The 21,717-nt window shown below is 53.6% G+C and overlaps 12 protein-coding genes across 12 annotated transcripts; 6 read left to right on the top strand and 6 right to left on the bottom strand.

The window, feature by feature from the left end:
• Nucleotides 1-196: 196 nt before the first annotated feature.
• PHYSODRAFT_511498 (hypothetical protein) lies at nt 197-1,054 on the top strand (the record flags this gene model as incomplete). The annotated part of the gene is made up of 1 exon (XM_009532606.1): nt 197-1,054. One exon carries the CDS (start codon nt 197-199, stop codon nt 1,052-1,054), a length of 858 nt encoding a protein of 285 aa, XP_009530901.1.
• A 1,225-nt stretch (nt 1,055-2,279) lies between these two features.
• PHYSODRAFT_510685 (hypothetical protein) lies at nt 2,280-3,998 on the top strand (the record flags this gene model as incomplete). The annotated part of the gene is made up of 3 exons (XM_009532605.1): nt 2,280-3,351; nt 3,391-3,598; nt 3,620-3,998. 3 exons carry the CDS (start codon nt 2,280-2,282, stop codon nt 3,996-3,998), a joined length of 1,659 nt encoding a protein of 552 aa, XP_009530900.1.
• Nucleotides 3,999-4,017: 19 nt separating this feature from the next.
• On the bottom strand, nt 4,018-4,320 carry PHYSODRAFT_513963 (hypothetical protein; the record flags this gene model as incomplete). The annotated part of the gene is made up of 1 exon (XM_009532604.1): nt 4,018-4,320. One exon carries the CDS (start codon nt 4,318-4,320, stop codon nt 4,018-4,020), a length of 303 nt encoding a protein of 100 aa, XP_009530899.1.
• Nucleotides 4,321-5,455: 1,135 nt separating this feature from the next.
• Nucleotides 5,456-5,698, top strand: PHYSODRAFT_510889 (hypothetical protein; the record flags this gene model as incomplete). The annotated part of the gene is made up of 1 exon (XM_009532603.1): nt 5,456-5,698. A coding segment is annotated over one exon (243 nt), but the record flags the coding sequence as incomplete, so codon positions are not given.
• A 600-nt stretch (nt 5,699-6,298) lies between these two features.
• Nucleotides 6,299-7,669, bottom strand: PHYSODRAFT_512339 (hypothetical protein; the record flags this gene model as incomplete). Its single annotated transcript, XM_009532602.1, has 2 exons — nt 6,299-6,479; nt 6,537-7,669. 2 exons carry the CDS (start codon nt 7,667-7,669, stop codon nt 6,299-6,301), a joined length of 1,314 nt encoding a protein of 437 aa, XP_009530897.1.
• A 2,270-nt stretch (nt 7,670-9,939) lies between these two features.
• Nucleotides 9,940-10,302, bottom strand: PHYSODRAFT_335241 (hypothetical protein; the record flags this gene model as incomplete). The annotated part of the gene is made up of 2 exons (XM_009532601.1): nt 9,940-10,153; nt 10,265-10,302. 2 exons carry the CDS (start codon nt 10,300-10,302, stop codon nt 9,940-9,942), a joined length of 252 nt encoding a protein of 83 aa, XP_009530896.1.
• A 787-nt stretch (nt 10,303-11,089) lies between these two features.
• On the top strand, nt 11,090-12,460 carry PHYSODRAFT_513690 (hypothetical protein; the record flags this gene model as incomplete). Its single annotated transcript, XM_009532600.1, has 2 exons — nt 11,090-12,222; nt 12,280-12,460. 2 exons carry the CDS (start codon nt 11,090-11,092, stop codon nt 12,458-12,460), a joined length of 1,314 nt encoding a protein of 437 aa, XP_009530895.1.
• A 434-nt stretch (nt 12,461-12,894) lies between these two features.
• PHYSODRAFT_260100 (hypothetical protein) lies at nt 12,895-13,896 on the bottom strand (the record flags this gene model as incomplete). The annotated part of the gene is made up of 3 exons (XM_009532599.1): nt 12,895-13,364; nt 13,453-13,603; nt 13,690-13,896. 3 exons carry the CDS (start codon nt 13,894-13,896, stop codon nt 12,895-12,897), a joined length of 828 nt encoding a protein of 275 aa, XP_009530894.1.
• An 812-nt stretch (nt 13,897-14,708) lies between these two features.
• Nucleotides 14,709-15,586, bottom strand: PHYSODRAFT_303035 (hypothetical protein; the record flags this gene model as incomplete). Its single annotated transcript, XM_009532598.1, is given in 4 exon segments — nt 14,709-14,727; nt 14,773-15,178; nt 15,252-15,402; nt 15,422-15,586. The coding sequence occupies 4 exon segments, from the start codon at nt 15,584-15,586 to the stop codon at nt 14,709-14,711; spliced, it is 741 nt and encodes a 246-aa protein (XP_009530893.1).
• Nucleotides 15,587-16,694: 1,108 nt separating this feature from the next.
• On the bottom strand, nt 16,695-17,575 carry PHYSODRAFT_512287 (hypothetical protein; the record flags this gene model as incomplete). Its single annotated transcript, XM_009532597.1, has 2 exons — nt 16,695-16,998; nt 17,271-17,575. Coding segments are annotated over 2 exons (609 nt in total), but the record flags the coding sequence as incomplete, so codon positions are not given.
• A 338-nt stretch (nt 17,576-17,913) lies between these two features.
• Nucleotides 17,914-18,804, top strand: PHYSODRAFT_362732 (hypothetical protein; the record flags this gene model as incomplete). Its single annotated transcript, XM_009532596.1, has 2 exons — nt 17,914-18,174; nt 18,334-18,804. Coding segments are annotated over 2 exons (732 nt in total), but the record flags the coding sequence as incomplete, so codon positions are not given.
• Nucleotides 18,805-19,613: 809 nt separating this feature from the next.
• Nucleotides 19,614-20,393, top strand: PHYSODRAFT_512754 (hypothetical protein; the record flags this gene model as incomplete). Its single annotated transcript, XM_009532595.1, has 1 exon — nt 19,614-20,393. The coding sequence occupies one exon, from the start codon at nt 19,614-19,616 to the stop codon at nt 20,391-20,393; it is 780 nt and encodes a 259-aa protein (XP_009530890.1).
• Between the last annotated feature and the right edge of the window lie 1,324 nt (nt 20,394-21,717).

Genomic DNA, 21,717 nt, shown 5'->3' with positions numbered 1-21,717 from the left:
GAAAGATTTTAATATCTAGGGAGTAGATGAGCGTTCAATCGTCTATTATTACAACAAAGCCACGGAGCGAAAGGGCCAAATGCTCTTCATTGATTCGGTCAAGGGTCAGATCAGGTATAACTTCGATAGACCGATTCGTATCGAGGACTAATTCCAATTTATCAAACAAAAATATGCCTACAAACATATAATCAATATGTCCAGCTTTATCAAACTCGACAGCACCAATCTGGTACAAGATGGAACCAATTCAACCTGGAAATACTCCTTTCCCGGATCGGCGGCTGACTTCCGCGATGTAGTATGTGCCATTCAATCGATTTCGATGTATATCAGCGAGTATAACATTGATTCAATGCAATTTCAGAACACAACGTTCAAAATCGAAGTACCTACCGCTGCAACTACATCCACAATCAGTGTATCCCTCCCTGATGGTATTTATTCGTATGAGGATATCAACCGAAGCATTCAGACTGCTCTTGTCAATGCTGGTGCGTATCTAATCGATCCGTCAGGGAATAACGTATTCTATATCAAAATGAGTGCTAACAGTGTCTATTACGCTTGTCAGCTTGATTTCTCTCCTACGCCTACAACTCTACCAACTACCGGTGGAACATGGACCAGACCTACCTCCGGTTTATACTCCTCTGGTGGTACTGGATTGCCGACTACTACTCGCGTTCCTCGACTGATCATCGATAATGCTGAATTCGGTAAAGTAGTTGGTCTCACAGTGGGTACATACCCCTCCACATCAGCTACTGTTGCAAGTGCTCAGCTATCGAACATCATTCCTCAGATTCACCCGACCAGTTCCTACATCGTTCGTTGCGATCTGATCAAAAACGAATACGTGGCTTCTGGTGATATTGTCAGTGCTTTTGATAGAGGTGATACCGCTATTGGAAAGGTCATCTCATACAAACCGAGCCAGTATGCGTGGATGAACTGTCATAATGGCGCTCGAGCTAGTATTACACTCAGTATCTATAACCAAAATGATAAAAAAGTGAATTTCAGAGATACGTCGGTATCCATCATCCTCTGATTCGTCCAAAAAAATAAGACATCCAGAGTATTTTTTTAGGGCGGCTACAACGTAAACGAACCACCAGTCTTACGACGTGCCCTGAGCGCAGCCATCTTAGCCTTCATCTCTGGCGAACCCTTCGCTGGACGTTTCTTTGCTACGCCTACACCATAGCGGCGACGAACCTCCTTTCGCACAGATCTGATTAGATCCTCATGTTCCGGCTTGGTAGCTTTTGATAGTAGGAACTTCTTTCCAGCATCGACCGCGTCGGTGATGACCCCCTTGCGCTTCGTGTATGCAAGAGCATTCTTTGCAGCCTTCTTTACGTCAGCCATTGATACGCGACCTCCTTCCTTGTCGCTATCGGAATCATAAATACCAATGCCGGTTAGGGACTTGATTGCAGCTCTGGCTGGAACAGCAGCCGTCGGCTGACCAGCATAAGTAGCTAAAGCAGGAACCGCCGCATCAACGGCTCTGGTAGTAGACCTGAATCCTTAGCAAATTTCTATGCAGAGTTGATCCCTCCCCATACTTTGGACCAGATAGAGCCTCCTTGAGCCTTTTTGTAGCCCTTCTTCACTTCGTGCTTGGTAATGTCGAGTCTGACACCGCGTCCAGCTTTACGAGCCTTGAGCGCCATTTCAAACGAAGCAGGGTGGAGATGGATGACTGAACCACTACCCTTTAGTTCGCTTGAGGTGAGGCTGAGCTTACCAGTCTTGACAGCTTTGGTAAGCTTCCGCGCAGGAATATCACTGGAGATTGTTAATTCGCGATACATGATTACTATATACGTTGAATTAAATTTATTCCAGAATTGTCATATTTAGATCTTTCATTGTTTTGAATACATCTGGCTTACGGTATTGCTTCGAATATAGCCATAGGACACATAATGGTCCACAGTAGTCTCCATAGGTTCCTTGGTATTGCTTGGTGTTGTATCGATCGATACCATACTTCTTTGGTGGTCCTTCCCCCATACTATCGAAGAATTCACCATTATGAACCGCCGTCCAGTGTCCTACCTCAAGATTAGGAGGGCGAAGTAGAATCAGAAAGGACCCTTTCTTGGGGAGATGGGACTTTATCTTATTTGATTCGAATATATTATCGAGTTGAACGTTCATTTTCTCAGCGAGTTCGATGAGATCATGATCTGAGGTGATTGGCTTGATGAGGTGCGACATAATATTTAATTTTATCAAACTATATTAGGATCCATATAGATTCAACGATGAGCGAAACTCAACTATCCGATCAGTACTTGTACCAGAGCTCGCTTAAGAGCGACCCGGAGATCAAGGTATCTTCGAGCAAGCGTGTACCGCACGTTATTGACCTAAATCAGGGTTCGTACCAGAATGGTGTCATCACTATCGATGCTACGGCTCAGCTTAACTGTTCCGAGGGCTTCGCAAGCCTTCGTGATGCCTACATTATGCTTCCCTACAAGGTCTCAATGAAGAATGGTGGCACTGCTCAAACTGCCGCTGCCAATCGTCTATGTGCTACTCTAAAATGCGGAAATTGGAACGTTATTGATAGTCTGAGTCTGGAACTCAACGGAAAGACTATCGTCTCTATGGCTGACTACAAGCTCTTTTGGAACAACGTTCGTGCTCAGACTGTCTACAGCCCTCAGTACGTTGAAAAGCACGGAGCTGAATCGTTCTTGTACCCTGACGCTGCTCAGTCGGTATCATACAGTTCTGGATCCGCATCTACCAGTGGTGATGGATATTCAAACACCATGGCATTCTCGTCTTCCTTTGCTGTCTCGGCTCCTTCTGGTGGTGCAACTATTCCTAATGATGGTTTCGTTAAGCGCCTTCTATCGAATCCTCCTACGGCTGGCGCTGACTTCTCCAGCTCGTGGCCGTCGGTAGGTGGTGCTGCTGCATCGACTACCATTTCTAACCAGACCTCGCGTGGAGCTTTCGTAGCTGGCGGTACTGCTGCTAACGCAATCATGGGAACGTGGAACTACATGCTTAAGATTAAGCTCACCGATCTGCATGCTATCTTCCGTGAGCTTGACTTGATGGCTAACCCTCAAATTCGCCTGCGTTTCCGTGTGAATCAGGGAACGTCTGTAGTCGCGGTAGATGCTTCAAAGGGTATGTCGCTAACCTCTACTACTCTATCGTCTGGTAATAGTTGTCCGGTCATGATTGCCGCTTCTGCTACCGGTAATCCGATGAATGGTGTGCTTGCCGCATCTGCTGGCTTTAGTGTTGCTTGGGGAGCGGTTGTAAATGCTCTTGAACCTACCATCGATGGTACATACATGCCTTTTACTACTGCTCGTTTTTATGCCCCTTTCGTTCATCTTGAGAACCCTCAAGCTATTATCTCTAAGCCGGTTAAGAAGGTTCGCTACAATGATTGCTACGCACAGTGGTTTTACCAGCGTGCTGGTATTAATAAGTCCTCGACTCAACTAAATGCTTCTTTCGATTTACAGCTATCGGCAAGTGTTAAAAACGCGAAATATGTTGTGCTTTTACCATTCGCGGAACAGACAAACAACTTTGCTTCTGCTACTGTTCAGCAGTTCTAGAGTCCCTTCGATAGCTCTCCATACACGCTTCAGTCCGGGTCGTCGATTCGCAACTTTAACGTTCGTATTGGCTCGACTCAGGTGTTCGATATCAGTCATGACTATGATTTCCACCACTTTACCAACGCAATTGCTAAAATTTCAGCGATTAACGGAGATCTAACCCCTGAGCTCGTAAATGGTCTACTTGACTATCAGACGTGGTCGCTCACAAACCGCATGCTTATTGCCGATGTCAGTCGCCTGACTGAGCGCGATGTACCTCAGGCTATTCAGATCCAAGGTACGAACGCCGGATGCCAAGGTGTGAATATGCTGATCCTCGTAATTAGCGAACAGGTACTAACGTTCGATAGACTAACCGGAGAGGTTCTAGACTTCACTACAGCGTAAGTAAAAAAAGAGATATTTTTTAGTTCAGTTCCTTGAGTAGCTTTGGACACTTGTCAATCACGAATTGACTTTTTCTTAGCCAATCGAGATAGTCTGGATCCAATTTACTGATCTGCTGTAAAGATTTGCCTCGACACTTACCCCACGTCATCATATAGGAGTTATCGTTATTTAGGAATCTTGAGTGAAGAAAGATTTTCATTTCCTCGCTAATGTTGAGACTGGGTTGGTTGTGAATCCAACGACAGTATCCAGGATCATTCTTGAATACATCCTCAATGGATTGACCTTTGTATTTTCCGAAAGATAGTTCGATCGTCATGTTCAATGTGTGGATATCTATATACATAGCCTCTTAATTTTTTTGAAAAAATTTTAATTCTGAAAATGACGTCGTAATGTGCCAGTAATTATTGGGAGTTTCATCTTACCCTCGCATGTGCGATCCTGCACGACTACAGGGTCGCGCGTCTGGTCGCTGGCTAACGGACGCCTCCTCGAGCTCTGAGGTGGTTGAGAGGTCGTGTAGGTAAAACGGACGACTATCCACAAAGATCGTTCTAGCACCGTTCTCGGAGGTAAATTACGGTAAGAAATTATGAAAATAAAAAACTGCCGGCGTAATGTGCCGCGACCCACTACTGCCAAGTACGGCAACTATCGTGTCATAGAGTTGATAGATGTTTGCATATAGTGTGGTAGTAGGAGATGAAAAATAAATCATTGATGTTCACAGTTCACAGGAGCCACTTCACCTTGTTTTAGCAGGTTGTGCGCGCTTGAAACGGCAAGGTTATCCTTGTTGCGGAGTCCGCACTGCGGACCCGTCTTAGTTTGGGAAAATCCCTACCGCTTGTCATATTTGAAATATGAAATATGATATTTCGTACCAAATATGAAAGTATCGACCCTGTCGTCGCGAAAGTTGTTGAGGCCAAGTCGCAAAATACGGCTGGCGCAGATCGAAGGATACGATTTGCGTGAGGCAGTGCACTCACAAATACAGCTACTGTACAGCACGATATGCATGTTATAGTTGTTTGTTTGTTTTGGTTGATCGCCGTGCTGTAAAAGGTTGCTGTACTGCAGCACGAGAGCCTGCTATCGACAGCGTCAGAATCTGCGAGCTCGAGGCGCCCGCCCGCTCGGTACAGCCAGCGCTCGCTTGTGGTTGTGGATAGCTGATCTCTCCTCGGTTTCCGTCTGACTCACAAGAGACACCTTGTCTCAGTCGATACCTTCTGTTCGACCGTCCGAGAAGAGAAACTAGACCCCTCCGGCAGGACTTACGTACACAGTCTATTTTCGGTGATATCTTGGAGTTTGTATAGGCAGCCCATCACCCCACAATGTGACGACCTTCCCGCAGGACGGATGTCATCCGCGGGAAATGGCTTTGCTCCGCTGCGCTCCGCAAAGGCAGTCGCTGCGCTCCTGCGATAAAAAGATTCTCTCACCTGGCGAGAACAGTGCTCGGCTCGCTGGAATGCTCGTCGCTGGGCCCGCCTCCGCAAATACCGCGCGGCCCTGCTACGCGGGCACCTCGCGCGGGTTTGCTGCGGCTACGCTCCTCGCAACCGCGAGCCTCCATTGGTCCTCTTCTATATCACATTCACCACCCCCATCAAAAAAAGACTGTGTACGTAAGCACTCTCAGACCCCTCCAGCCTGAAGTTCGTCACAGGTATCTAGATAGATAGCTTGCTTGCCTGGGAGCTGTAGGGAAGGAGGAGAGGTGCATTGTGAGAGCCAAACCTTGTAGTATTATAGCATCATGGTCCGATAGAAAGCGAAAATGGCGAAGCTCGGTCGACTACAACGACAAATTGAGTTTCCCTCGACTAGATACGGTGTTCCCTGCCAACATGCATCCAATGCTGGTACTGTACATACATGCACAGCACGTTCGTGCGAAATGACGTGGATACGGACTGTAATCCACCAGCCGCCAAACTCTCCTGTCCCGAAGACCGGTGGTGTTTTCAAGCGGCCGCGTACAAGTTGTGCGGCGCTTCATAGGACGATCCGTCGGGGATCCACGCGCCGAGTCAAAGCGACACACTCCTCCTGCAAACTTTGACTTCATTGGTTAAACCTTCCCGACAAAGTATCAAACAACTATATTTTGTACGTTAGAATGCATACGACCTTTTTCGACAAAGTATCAAACAACTATATTTTGTACGTTAGAATGCATACGATCGGTAACTACAACTTGTGATACCAGTACATCCTACTTGGGGTCATTGTGAATCAAATGGATGCCGGTGCCTCTAGCACTTTTACCACACAACTCCCACTTAGTCGAGCTTGCCAACACCGAAGTTGCTGGTCGTCTCGGCCCACACACTCTCCACCTCGCTGGCTTGGATCGACGTCTGACCCGCCTGGACCGACGACGGCTTCACCGTGCCAGCAGTGGACTGCTCCACTTGCTCCTGCTGCTGCTGCTGCTGCTGTTGCTGCTGCTGGTCCAATCCGCTGGTCTGGGCCGTCTGCTGCTCAGGGCCAGCAGCCTCAGCGGAGTCCGAAGCGAACTTGGCAAACGTAGGGACCGACTTGATGGTCTCCAGAGCGGTTTCGCCGTTGCGCGACGGGAAGATGCCGCTGTTCACCAGGACGTTGGCCTTGCACGCGCGGCCCAGGAACTTGCTGCACTCGTCCGCGCTGCCCGCGGCGTACAGCGCGCCGTCGTTCGTCTTGTTGAAGAGGGGCATCCGCGTGTTGCTGAAGTAGTTGTCCTCCGCGAGCACCCAGGCGTTGGCACCGATCTCGAACGAGTGGCCCGAGTTGTTGCCCCAGAAGTTGTTGGCGACGTGCGCGACGACACGAATGTCAGGCTCGCCGCCGATCTTAGGCGAGCGGCCCGAGGTGCCGTGCACGTAGTTGTTGAGCATGCTGAACTGCGTCGTGCCGTAGAAGATGAAGGACCAGTAGTGGTGTCCGTCGCACGACGCCGAGTAGTCGGTGTTGCCGTCGAAGTCCGAGTTACTGATGGTCAGGGAGTCGGTGCTCGCCATGTTGGTCGTGAGGAACTGTCGGCCGACGTGCGAGACCTTGATGTGGTCGAGCCAAATGTTCTTCATGGCGGTTTTGCCGTGGTCCAGACCCTGGAGGTAGATGGCGTCGCCACCCCAGACGAGGTGTCGGTTGAGCTCCGTGATGTGGATGTTCTGCACGATGATGTTGTCGCCGGCTAGCGTGAGGCCCTTGCCGATGATCACTCCGCTCTTGCCGATACCGCGGATGGTCTTGTTGCCCTTGACGTTCATGCGCTTGAGCGGTGCGTTGTCGTACGTCACCGTGACGCTGGTACCGCCGGTGCAGCCGCCCGTGTTGTTCATGCCTCCCTGCTGGAGGATCACATCCTGGCTCTTGAAGCCGTTGTTCTTGGCCATGCATGCCCGAGTGTAGTCTGGACGGCAGCCAGGCTCGGTGGTGGTGCCCTCCGTGCCACGGAAGTCGAAGGTCTTGTTCAGCACGACCACGAGCGGCTCCGACGAGTTCAAGTACGAGATCAACTCGGTTGTCGTGGTCGGGTACACCGTCTTGCCGGCCGCTCCGCCAGTAGCACCAGCAGCCAGACCGGGAGCCGTGCCAATGGTGAAGGCGTTGGCGCTCTTGGCGACGAGGGCCAATGCGGCGGCGATAGCGAGTTGGAGGCGGCCCATGCTGACGAAGCGAAGGTGTCTTGAGCTTGGTTCGGCGGGTGGAGGGAGGGAAGGTATTGCGTGAGGCTCGGCAAATTGGAGAATGACCGTTGGCTAACGGACTTGAGCGGGGCGGCCTTGACGTCAACGACTGTAGTGCCCCTCCCTACGAGTCGTTGATGAACAGGTAAAGCGGCCACGACTGCTTGTAAACAGCGAGTATCTTTCTGGGTCGCTGTCCCGGCAGTCTCACGATAGAATTTGTGGCGTGGGGAGCTGCGCGTCGTCAGTCTCACCGTGCATCGTTATGGAAATGCAGCCGCATTGAGCGAGCAGGACACAATACATGTAGTGCAGTAAATGCACTTCTCCTGCAAGTCCACGATATCGTATGCTGCACCAGAACCACAGAGGCAATCGGGAGCTGCACTTCGTTGACTGCACGAGTTGGTGACTCCCCGTCTCAATGAGTTCAACAACCTTTTTATCACAATCTTGCTTTACCGTGGATAGTGCGAGGTCGCTTGAAAACATGAGCGAAGTTTGCGGCTGGTGGATTGCGTCCGTATCGATGTCGGTTTGTCGAGGCGATCGAAACGTACCAAACGCATCATGGGCGTTAGTCGATGTGGCCGAAGAAACCCCTAGCTAAAGGAAAATGGCACATATAGTACCCCGATCGAGAATCAAATTACGAGATCGATGGTGTATCCCTTTAGCACCTTGGCAGGCGGCCTGTGACGAACTCTACGCATGATGGGGGCCCGCGTAAAACATCGATTGACGTGTCCAATTAAAATGTGAGCAGAGACACGGTGCCTGTGAGTCAGACGGTATTGATTGTAACGAATATTGTACAGTGTGCTGCAGTGCCAATTGAAACTATCTAAGTTGCGTACTGTAGTTCGGATGCTAGGACTGTATCGGACTCTCATAGTGCAATTGGCCACGGCGGGCGAACAACCAGGACCTACTCGCTGTCGTGGCGTCGGTATCGTAAGTGCAGACAACTTCGTACGTATCATTCGATCTGTAACCAGCCGTATCTTGCGACTTTGCTTCAACAAATTTCGAGACGACGTCCATAAATTCTCTCATATTGGATATAAAATATAAGAGATCCGTATCATTTTCGTATAATTCGTTTTCGCTGCTCGGCTTCGAGACGGAGCGAAGTTCGTGGGGTCGTCCGTCCCAACGGCAATACAATGTACTGTACCAGTGCCATTGACGTGTGTTATCTACATATGCGTTGCAACCGCCGGCAATTAAAATGATAGACCATCTTTCCGTACGCCATCTACAGTAGAAACAATTCACAAATGCTTATAATGCTTTCAAAAGATCGGCTTCGTATCGACTCTGATTCACAGGCATGTCCGGAGGGGGTAGTGTGGACAGAAAAAAACGAAATACCCCTTTAAAGTTGCCAAGAGTGCCCCCTCTTAACTAAGGAAATCCTGGTGATGAAGGGAATATGCTGTACTTTATGTCACATTTTCGACCTGGTACCGTGTGTTAGGACTACAGGACATGCCTGTAGTAGCAAATAAGTCACCAGAACTGGCACGGTGTCATTACCTTGCTCATAACATTGATCTACTTCAGATTAGTCTCTGAAATGATCGACCAGCCATACAAACCTTCCTACTATATTAGTTGTTTTCCTTCAGCTACTTGAATCAACGCTCACAGTGCGAAGCAAGGTTCGCAAGCACAATACCCGCTCTGGATGAGTTTGTGCGAACGATGCAGTCTAAACACGAGAGGAACACGGAAGACGGCTCTATGAATGTGAACACGATCAAAACGGCCAACCACCTTAAGTAGTGCGCACAATTCGTTAGTGCTATTTAAAAGCATGGACGTCGGAGAGCAGAGAAATGAGACCACCACACAGGACCGTTGCCGTAAGATATGCTTAGCACGTTCTTACCGCTTACCTTCCAGTCGACTAACTTTTGACGGTGAATAACAGACATCTTTCCCTTTATCAGTGACGTGAGGATGATAGCCTTGCTGTCTCCTGGAGAATGTCAGTATCGGTTGGCGTAGGTTACTGAAGTCATTGCGTTGGGTGTACGGAAATCTAGAGCACGTTCCAAAATCAATTATGGAGGTTGTGCACGCATGCCGCGTACGACGGGCTGCCGCTGGCCGAATCCTTCTGGATATCGCCACCAGCGCCGTGCTCGAGGAGGTGGATGCCTAGCGATAGCGAGTATTCGTACTTCTCGCCGTGCGTGACCGTTGAGCCACATGTGCATGACTGAGCCGCGCAGCAGATCGAACTACTTCTTCATTTTGCACTTGGCGTAGTGGTGGTACGTGCTGTAGTGCGAGTTGATGATCTTCCACGTAGCCGTGGACTGCTTGGACTGCTGCGCGATCTTGGTGCGCGCGTCAGCGCCCCACGCGTTCAACTTGCTCATACGCTGGTCGATCATAACGTTGTCGCCGCAGCAGCAGTACTGGTGGCCGCGGCCTACGTTGCGGCAGGTGGACCTGTAGCCGTTCGAGTAGCCCTAGCGCTAGCAGCCGATCTGCATGACGCCGTGGATGCCGGTGTCGTTCGTGTCCACGTTGAAGATTTCGATACTGATGTCAGGGACTCACACAGTGGAGAGTGACCTCAGCGTACGACGGGCCCACATCGTGGTAGACTTGGCAACTACGCGATGGAAGGTAAATAGCAATCTCGACAATACGTTGAACCCATGCGTTTGACAGACGAGCTGTCCAGGCAGGTAGCTGTCTAGTGCTCGTTGCCCTCCAAGCCGAGCACTCTAGTTCATTACTTATACATTCTTTTACATATTCGTAGTGCCCCTTTCTAGTTTTCAATACACAGACATACAATACTGATCGGGCGCTACCCCTTTGAAAAGTCCCAGGTGTACCCCGTAGTAGCAAAAGGGGCATGATTTGCAAAATGCCCCCCTGCGGACATGCCTGACTGATTCAGGGCATCGATCTTTAATTCAAAGATTGTGCATTGAGACGGGGAGTCACCAACTCGTGCAGTCAACGAAGTGCAGCTCCCGATTGCCTCTGTGGTTCTGGTGCAGCATACGATATCGTGGACTTGCAGGAGAAGTGCATTTACTGCACTACATGTATTGTGTCCTGCTCGCTCAATGCGGCTGCATTTCCATAACGATGCACGGTGAGACTGACGACGCGCAGCTCCCCACGCCACAAATTCTATCGTGAGACTGCCGGGACAGCGACCCAGAAAGATACTCGCTGTTTACAAGCAGTCGTGGCCGCTTTACCTGTTCATCAACGACTCGTAGGGAGGGGCACTACAGTCGTTGACGTCAAGGCCGCCCCGCTCAAGTCCGTTAGCCAACGGTCATTCTCCAATTTGCCGAGCCTCACGCAATACCTTCCCTCCCTCCACCCGCCGAACCAAGCTCAAGACACCTTCGCTTCGTCAGCATGGGCCGCCTCCAACTCGCTATCGCCGCCGCATTGGCCCTCGTCGCCAAGAGCGCCAACGCCTTCACCATTGGCACGGCTCCCGGTCTGGCTGCTGGTGCTACTGGCGGAGCGGCCGGCAAGACGGTGTACCCGACCACGACAACCGAGTTGATCTCGTACTTGAACTCGTCGGAGCCGCTCGTGGTCGTGCTGAACAAGACCTTCGACTTCCGTGGCACGGAGGGCACCACCACCGAGCCTGGCTGCCGTCCAGACTACACTCGGGCATGCATGGCCAAGAACAACGGCTTCAAGAGCCAGGATGTGATCCTCCAGCAGGGAGGCATGAACAACACGGGCGGCTGCACCGGCGGTACCAGCGTCACGGTGACGTACGACAACGCACCGCTCAAGCGCATGAACGTCAAGGGCAACAAGACCATCCGCGGTATCGGCAAGAGCGGAGTGATCATCGGCAAGGGCCTCACGCTAGCCGGCGACAACATCATCGTGCAGAACATCCACATCACGGAGCTCAACCGACACCTCGTCTGGGGTGGCGACGCCATCTACCTCCAGGGTCTGGACCACGGCAAAACCGCCATGAAGAACATTTGGCTCGACCACATCAAGGTCTCGCACGTCGGCCGACAGTTCCTCACGACCAACATGGCGAGCACCGACTCCCTGACCATCAGTAACTCGGACTTCGACGGCAACACCGACTACTCGGCGTCGTGCGACGGACACCACTACTGGTCCTTCATCTTCTACGGCACGACGCAGTTCAGCATGCTCAACAACTACGTGCACGGCACCTCGGGCCGCTCGCCTAAGATCGGCGGCGAGCCTGACATTCGTGTCGTCGCGCACGTCGCCAACAACTTCTGGGGCAACAACTCGGGCCACTCGTTCGAGATCGGTGCCAACGCCTGGGTGCTCGCGGAGGACAACTACTTCAGCAACACGCGGATGCCCCTCTTCAACAAGACGAACGACGGCGCGCTGTACGCCGCGGGCAGCGCGGACGAGTGCAGCAAGTTCCTGGGCCGCGCGTGCAAGGCCAACGTCCTGGTGAACAGCGGCATCTTCCCGTCGCGCAACGGCGAAACCGCTCTGGAGACCATCAAGTCGGTCCCTACGTTTGCCAAGTTCGCTTCGGACTCCGCTGAGGCTGCTGGCCCTGAGCAGCAGACGGCCCAGACCAGCGGATTGGACCAGCAGCAGCAACAGCAGCAGCAGCAGCAGCAGGAGCAAGTGGAGCAGTCCACTGCTGGCACGGTGAAGCCGTCGTCGGTCCAGGCGGGTCAGACGTCGATCCAAGCCAGCGAGGTGGAGAGTGTGTGGGCCGAGACGACCAGCTACTTCGGTGTTGGTAAGCTGGACTAAGCGGAAAAAGTGTGGTAAAAGAGCTGGCACCATCACATCCTGCTCGATCGGCTGTGTCCTATTGCAGCTAATACCCGGTTGGCATGCTCATTGTAACGTACAAAATATACTTCGAAGTAGTTGATGTGTGGAACTCACTCTCTACTACTTGACGTGCACGTAGATTTCACGTTTCACCGCAACAATATTCTAAAAGCATCGCGCTCACTGCACGCATCGCAGTCGATCACTTAGCCATTGTCTAAGGGTATCTCACCGAGGAAAGCTAAGTGAGTGGCAAGAACCATACCACCAGTGCAACGACGAGTTGAATAATGAAACCACGAAAATTCAAGCGAGTACATCTAAAAGGTGGACCTCAGCTTCGTGTCAATGTAACTTTTAAATCGAGGCTGATGGAAATTGTCGCCATCCAACCTTTCCCATCCTCCTCCTTACTTATCCGAGAAAATCTTCTCGCTCGAGTCTCCAAATTTGCCGTCAAAGAACACCTCGGTGGGGTCCAGCCTCGCTGACGGCTTCTCCGGCCTAGCAGCCGGGTTCGGGTGGCCCAGAGCGATCACCACCGGCACGCCGTAGCGGTCCGGAATATCGAGCGCGTTCCTCACGCGGATCTGGTCAAAGCCTTCCATCGGACACGTCGCGAGGCCATGCACCTGTGCGGCATACAAGAAGGTGGCAGCCGCGAACGTCGTCTGCTTGTAGGCCCACGCCTCCGTCGACACGTTCGAGGGCGCCGGCTGCAGCGGCGACACTGCAGTGGCAATGGCAGCACGCAGGCCGCTTGCAACGACGCCCTCACCCGAGAAGAGGCGAACGACGTGCGGCATATTGCTCACGAAGTCCACAGGGGCGCCGTTGTCGTGCGCCAGCTTCTGCAGACGCGGGACGCGCTTGCTCGGCTCTAAAGTCCACAATGCACAACCACAGCAACACGTCAATCAACACTCTGGTCTCCAAAGTGCCCCCCACTTCATTGTCACCAAACGCACCGCAGTCGGCTGCAAAGACCGCCACCACGGGGGCCTCCTTGACCTTGCGGGCGTTGCTGTCCATCATGGCCTCGGCCAGCTTCTCGCGGTCCTTCTGCTCGCGCACCAGCACGCAGGCGTACGGCTGCGTGTTGAAGCCCGTCGGCGCTCTCTGCATACACAAGAACAATGCAATGTCATTAGATCCGCTATGTCACTGTACTACTATATTGTAGCAAGATGTAAGAGGCGCCGCACCAGCGTGAGCTTGAGGATCTCCTGCAGCGTCTTGTCCGGCACAGCATCCGGCAGGAACGCCTTGCACGCGTAGCGCTCCTGGATGGCGGCGCCCAGTGTCTTCTGGGCAGAGCTGAGGCAGCGGCTCTGGGCTGCGGCTGGGGCGCCTTGGCGCAGCAGGCCGGCCGTCGCCGTGCGCAGAAGTCGGGGGGAGCAGCGCAGTGCCATCCTTGTCGCGAGTTCGATAGTGAGACCTTGATGCGCGCGTCTCAACGTGTGGAATTATTTGTATGTGGTGTACACGATTTTGCTGACGCACGCAATCCTGGTCATCAAGACCGAGTTATCACACTTCGCAGACGGTTGACAAGCTTCGCACCCCGGGGCGATGGTTTGGCGACGTTGATAAAAGCGGCGATGCATACCCCGAGCCAGCAACGTATGGCGGCAAGGTTGGCGGCTCTGCAGCGGACGTCGCTGGGAAAATGGGGGCGAGTCTGCGGACGGTGTCGTTAAGCTTTTTCGCCGGGGAAACCCCCTTTCACACTCCGCTGACCAACACGTAATGGTACAACTACGAGTACTTCGTGTGAACAACAAAGACGCAGATTCGATCAGAGCCGCGCGAATGCTAAGTCGTTTGCGAAACTTTACTGCGATGAAGCGTTTTCGAATATGCTTGAGGTTGTGAGGAATGTGCCCAAAACTGAGGAGACTGCGAAGAAGTTGCACGCTACACAATTTAAGCAGTGGGTCCAGGATGGTGTCGAACCAGCGTAAATCTGGAAAATGCTCAAGATGGAGTGGGCAACATGGGTGAGCAAGCCGAGCGCAGGCTTTTGGCTGGGATGCAAAACAAGCTCAGTAACAGAGGCTCCGTTACCATCCGGCGTAGTAGTACTGTTCAATACAATCGTTCACTTGACTGTCGCATTCGCTTCAGAACAATGCTACCGATTCTGTACTGGAAGCAGCTTTCTATGGTGAGGAAGTTGTGAATGTCACCATACGCAGCAAATATTTGACGTGTCACCAAGGATTCATGTTCTCTTATAAGCGCTAGAATGTACAGCAAGCGGGCCTATTGCCTATTTGCTTACTTACTTCTCGTCGAAGAACTTCTCGAGCGACTGGCCGAACTTGCCGTCGAAGAAGATCTCCGAGGGCGGGAAGCGCACCGACGGCTTGGCAGGCTTGGCCTCAGGGTTCACGTGGCCCAGAGCCACCACCACAGGGATGCTGTAGCGGTCCGGGATGCCCAACGCCTGCTTCACCTTGGCCTGGTCCAGGCCTTCCATGGGGCACGTGGCGAGGCCGTGCACCTGAGCGGCGTACAGGAAGGTGGCAGCAGCGAACGTCGTCTGCTTGTAGGCCCACGCCTCCGTGGACACGTTGGGGTCGTGCTCTCCTGAGAAGAGTTCGACGAGGGCCGGGATCTTGCTCACGAAAGGCTCGGGGGCGCCGTTGTCGCGGTTGAGCTGCTGCATGCGCGCAACGTTCTTGCTGGGCTCTGGAGGCACGTACAAACAGCGAACATAAGCAACTTGCTTCGCCCACATCAAGAGCTTAGTGCAACAACGTACCGGTGTCGGCCGCAAAGACGACCGAGACGGGGGCGCTCTTGACCTTGCCGACGTTCGCTTCGATCATGCCACCCGCCAACTTCTCACGGTCCTCCTCGGAGCGCACCACGATGGCGACGTAGGACTGCGTGTTGAATCCGGTCGGGGCTCGCTGTGCAGCAGTAACATACATGTATCAGGTCAGTCGTTGCCTGCAGAGGCGGCACATCGTAGACTGGGTCTCTCACCTGCGTGAGCTTGAGGATCTCCCGGAGCGTCTCGTCCGGCACGGGATCCGACAGGAAGGACTTGCAGGCGAAGCGCTCGCGGATCGCAGCTCCCAGTTGCTCGGCCATCTTGTGTGTTTGTTGGGGGGGGGGGGGGGGGATGCTGCGAAAAGCAAATTGAAAAGTGACGTACGAAAGTCCCGAAGCAGTGCCGGGCGCTCTCGACCAGATCCCTTGACTATCGAGTTGTCGTAATCAAAGTCCCGTGGGAGAAAGTTGCACACACATGTTTTCGGTCACTGCTTGCGGAAGCCCCCCCCCTGTAATAGTTGCAGTGCAACCGACCGCGTGCGTGCTTCGTTGAAGCACTCCAGCAATGATTGTAGAATGCATTTCTTGCAGAATTGTACGAAGTTCGAGGTGCACGTGTCTTCGACGTATGCACATTCGCTCATCAGGAACATGTTCAGCACCTCTAGAAAAAAAAACAGTGTACTGGAGCTACCGGTAGAATATCGATGCCTAACACCTGGTTTTACAGTTGGATCGGCAGCATGAATGACATGTAAACTCACAGAGTACTGTAAGGTGCCGTAAAGCACTCTGACCACTCCGGTCAGGGAATGCGGAATGATAATACGCAATCACGGACGGCTGTGACACGTTATCATTCACACGTAATACAGACACCAACACACTGATTTCACCTGCTCGTGAGTCTGTCTCCGACTCGCTTGGCCATTGAACCGATGCCATTTCGACATTGCGAGCAAATACACAGAGGCGATGTTCAGTACAGTTGTGGACGACCGATAGGTACGCGCATCTGAGTGTATAAGGCAAGTTGAAGCGAATGTCGGCGTCGGAGTGGGTAAGAAGTTGAACTAAGAACGTATCTCAGATACGTTCTAAACCGCAACCAAGCGCCAGTATTTAATGCTATAGGGTATATATGAAGCTGGCACAGGTGGTGCATCCCGGTCAGTTTTAAACTACAAACTAAACTAAACTAAACTCGTGCAGGCTTTTTTCAATTCGTATACAAATGTTTTTTGCACCAAAACCGGTTTGTATTGAGAAAATTTGCGTCAATGTGGATTCATTAGTATGTATCGCAAAGAATATCGTCGTCGACAAACTAGACCTCCCCTCGCTGTTGCAGGAGCCACGAGGTCTCAAGACAAGAAGTGGTCGTTACTTAGTTCATCCATCTCGTAACATCACCAACGAATCCGCACTACTGTGGCTTGTTCAGTTTGTAGAACGCGTTGTATCCGCGCCAAACCTCCGCGCTCGGGTTGGCCATCCATGTCGCCTTCTCCATCTTGAGCATGCTCCAGATATGCATCGGCTTCACGCGGTTCTTGAGCCACATCTTGAATTGTGCAGTTTGCAACTTCGTCGCCATCGTTTCAGTCGTAGACACCTTCTTCGCAGCCTCGAGCATCTTGGACAACGCCTCGTTACCGTAAAACTTTGTGAACGTCTTGACCATCGCTGCTTCCTCATCAACGCCCCCGTTCAGGCGTTTCAAGTACGAGCTCCAGGCACCCAAGATCGGGCTAGTGAGAAGGTTCTCCACGCCGTCGTCAAGCTTCAGCAGCTTGAACGTGTTGAACACGTCGTCGGTAGTGAGTCCCTTCCGCAGCCACTCATTCTGCGTCGCAGCCTCCAGTTGCTCGGAAATTTACTTCATCTTGCGTGTAGTATAGGGCTTTGCCGCAAGGAGGACCTTTGCAAGACCGTCGTCGCCGAACCTAGCCGTTAGGGCTGATACCATCATTGAGTTCGTTCCTTCGTGTTCACAGCGTACACGTAGTTGTACCACCTGTTTATCTGCGAAGTTTTGAAAAGGTCGTCCCCCGCCTTGTCCAGTCGGAGCAGCGTGAAGACATCGTCCACCGACTTGACAGCGGCTTCCCAGTTGTTCCGTTGCTGCAGCACCAAATTCGCCGCAAGCCTTTGTTGACTCGGGACATGCATAGCCGGTTCTATCATCTTCGCCAGAGCTTCATCTCCGTACTTCGCTGAGATGACCCCAGCCATCGTCACGGTGTTGCCCGGATATTTCTTGTTGAGCATATCGATGTAAGTCGTCCAAGTTTTGAACTGGTTGCTACATGCTCAGCTGTCGCACAGGTTGCAGTCCTCCTATCAGGAGAATCCGACGATGCGCCGCGAGGCCCTAAGGAACAGATTCGTACCGTGACCTCACTGCACTTTGAGCCCATACAGCTGTATTCCATGGTAGAACCAGGGGATTGTGTTTTCCACTTCAAAATAGTACTTTCGATATACCGGTACATACCGGTATTATACCGGTAACCCTGACCGCCCACAGTCCAACCGATGGACGCGTGGCGTTCTCCCCTCACTTCGAATCAAGACCAACAAACAAGCAAGCAAGAAGGGGGTCCTTAACCTCTCAAGACTACGTCATGATCAACCGTGGAACCACCGACCAAGCCGGCGCCCCCAGCTCGCCATCGCCCAGGACCGAGACGGCCCCGTCGGACAGCGAGCGCCCGACTGCCGTCGCTGCCGCGGACTCAGCCCCTCCTGATGTTGTGGACGTCACGGGCGCGGACGAACCATGGGCGAGGGCGCCTGCAAGGCGCACGTCCGACCCCGCCCCGCTCCGCACGAGCAAGCGGGCGACGTCGAAGGTAGTCTCCGGTGAAGCCCTCACGGAAGCTCGCAAGGGCAAAAAGAAGCTGGTCAAGCGGCCGACGGCAGGGACCAGCGGCGAGGCACCACGGAAAGCGGTGACCGACGGCGGCCACGACTCCGACTCCGACTCGGAGGACAAGGCGCCGGCGCCGCCTGCGAAGAAGCCGCGTAAGACTACGACTCCAGCGAAGACGAAGCCAGCGAAGGCCGCGACGACCTCGAAACGTGCGGTGCCGACGCCGAGATCCGACAGCGACTTCGACCTGAGCTCCTTCATTGCCTCCTTCTCGCCCGGCACTGCGCTCGTGGCGACTGTTGCGCCCGTCGATGGGAGCACGGCCGTCGCGACGACCCCCAACGAAGCCTCGGTGGCGACCGACGACATCGCCCCTCGGGACGGCGTTGCTGTTCGTGCGCAATTGCAAGAGCTGCAAGATGAGGTGGAACGTCTGCGTGCGCTGGTGGCCGGGCAAGGGCTTGCTCAGCTCCCTGTCGCCGTCACGTCACGCCTGCATGCAGACCCCTCGGCTGCCACGGCTCCTAACAACAAGGGGGAGATGCCGCCGGCGGAGTTGCGGTACCTGACGACATCAAGCTACCCCGAAGGTACGAAGAAGGCGAAGGACGACTACAACCCACCGCAAGCTCATCTTCTGGCGGCGACCCGGATGTTCCGCGCATTCGGCACGGAGACAGGTAAGCCCCTGTCTGCGATGTCGTTTGTGTTATGGATGCGGGAGCTGGAGGCGGTAAAGTTTCAAGCTACTCCTTCGGTGCTGATGGCGATCTTCAGTGGTCGTCTGGGGTCACGTGGGCTCACTGTGATGCATTTCAAGGAGTCGTCGGAGATGTCGTCGCTGGAAGCTGGCTCGTCAAACGCGAACTTCTCGAGCGACTTTCGGCGCGCGAGCGGAAAATTTTCCGTGAGAGCACCTGTTTTGCCCTTCGTCCGACCTCTTCCACCACCGGAACACCGACTTCACCAGGTAGCCACAAGGGCACCAGCGGAGCTAGCACCGCTTGCGCTGGCACTTTGACCTTACGGTCCGGGTCGGCTATACAGCCACCTACAGCTATACAGCTACCTTTGACTATACAGTCCGGGTCGACCATACAGTCACCCACGGCCATACAGCCAGTGCCGGCCATACAGCCGGTACACCAATTAAACCAAATACGTGGAGCGTCACCTCTCACTATATCACAAGATGTTAGGTGTCCATTACCACGTGGGAGTGAGTTGAGAAGCGCTGCGACTCAGCCGGCCTCACGGATAATCGGCTCGCCGGGGTCGGCATCGTGTACCCCGGACCAAGGAAGTACGGGCCATCCTCTAGAAGAAGCCAAGTTGCGCAACGATATCGCGCCGCGGCCAAGCTACCTGCGCCCCGTCGTCAGCGTCAAGACCGCTGCAGGCATGCACCTGAACGCCCGTGCCCGGAGCGATTTACTGCGGATGTCTCGGAGAGTTACTCTTGCTCAAGCTATGGCAAAATATGGCATCGCGCTGCCGCCGGACAATTATCCGCTGTCGCGACCAGGCGCGGCGGGACCCGAGTTCCTTCTGGACACCCCGTTGCAAAAGGCGCTATCGGAATATGCACGACAGTCGGGCATGATACTGCCAGCCTTTGTGGAGCTGATGCGCGGACAGACGGCCGATGACAACCGGCCTAACAAGAACCTGGTCCCAGGCGTGCTGAACGAAGTATGCAAGGGTTACGCACATCTGGAAGAGCTCCAGAGAATCGTGCAGGGCGGCGTTGAAGTTCGGCTAAGCAAGACACCTCCACGGCAGGTACAGCGGCCACCAAATCACGGGTCGGCGCGAGATCGCCTTAATGTGCTCCGCAAGAACATTCGCAAGGAGCAGGATGCTGGGCGGTGCCTCGTACTCGACCGCGATCTCCTCAAGCAATGGCCCGAGATTATTAGCCCCTTCGGGGTGGTGAACAAGGGCAATGAGGACGCAAACGTGTCGGGTAGGACGATCCACGATCTGTCATACCCCGAAGGCACTTCCATCAACGACTACACGGATCAGGACAGCATCACCAAGCCGGAGTACACTCACTGCGACGCGGTGGCGGCCGAAATCCTGAGGTCCAAGCGCGCTCACCCAAGGGCCCGAGTGTGTGTGATGGCTGATGATGTGGCGTCTGCTTTCCGCAACATCAGCATTCACAGCAACAGCGCGTATCTTTTCGGCGGCCACATCGAGGAGGACGATGTCATCGTGATCGAGCTCGCTGCGCCATTCGGTTAGACTGGATCACCGGGTTTCTACGAGATTGCTGGTGGTGCTGTCGCTTACGTGCACGGTTCACACACGACTGGCGAGTACCCGGGTGGTGTCTTCAATTATCACTGGGTTGACGACCACATCAATGTGGCTGCGGACATTGGCACCTCCTGCGAGGACGTTGATCGGTCCCTACGGTACGCTATGGTAGCAGTCCTGGGAGCTGACGCTATCAACACTAAGAAGTTCACGGCTGGAACACGCGCCAACGTGTACTGGGCCTCATTTTCGACACGGTGGCGGAAACGGTCTCGATGCCAACGGAGAAGATAATCAAGGCACGCAGTATTGTGGCGGCTGCGTACTCTGCTTCATCACTTTCAAGGCAAGCCTACCGGTCGCTGATGGGTAGCCTCCGGCACGTCGCAACATGCATCCGTGCTGCACGGCCGTTTCTCCAGCGTCTGCGCCGACGCGAAAGTTATCTTCAGCGGTTTCAGCGTGTTCCGATTACGCCGGACATGCAACAAGACCTGATATGGTGGTGGTGTGTGCTCCACACTCCCCGCCTGAACGGCGTGTCGCTGGAATACTTCAATGCTCTTCCAGTACCCGATATTGTAGTCGAAATGGATGCGTCCGATTATGGCCTCTGCGCGCTGGATGTATCATCGCAAGTGGCCCTCACGTACCAGTTCTCGGACAGCGAGCGTGCCTTGATTGCGGCTTTTAAGGATGACACGCCCAACGGCTTCGATATCAACTTTCGGGAGGTGCTCTCGTGCGCTTTCGCGGTCCACGCATGGGGACGCCGGTGGGGCTCCGGTGCCTCGCGCAACGATCGCCCACGCCACGTTCAATTTCGCATCGACAACACTTCTGCGGTCGCATGGCAAAACAGGCTCGCGTCCTGTAATTCACGCGCTCAAGTGATTATCCGATTACTTAGCTGGTGGGAGACTTCGTTCCAGCTTCGGTTTTCGGTGTCGCACGTGGCCGGCTCTGACAACGAACGCGCCGACGCTGGCTCCCGCATTGCCGCTAACCCATCGTATGCGGTCAAATTCTCGTCACTAACTCCCGGATGGTCGCAGGTGTCGCCGACAGTGGATATTCAAGGTCTGATCGTATCTGGCAGCGTATCTCCGAGCGCACTCCGTTGCCGACTCCACGTTCGAGCAATACCGCCGAGCCTTGACCAAGTGGACGACCTGGACGTCCCGCCAGGGCATTGCACCCTCGCTTTTGGGCATGCCTCTCGCTGCTCAAGTGCAGCACATCTCGGATTTTATTCTCCACGGCTTGCGGTATGGCTTCGGGTCCGGGGGTCCCATTCGCAGCGACGCGA

This window comes from Phytophthora sojae (genome assembly GCF_000149755.1).
Source record: "Phytophthora sojae unplaced genomic scaffold PHYSOscaffold_6, whole genome shotgun sequence".
Lineage (NCBI taxonomy): Eukaryota > Oomycota > Peronosporomycetes > Peronosporales > Peronosporaceae > Phytophthora > Phytophthora sojae.
This window is presented reverse-complemented; position numbering and strand designations above follow the sequence as displayed.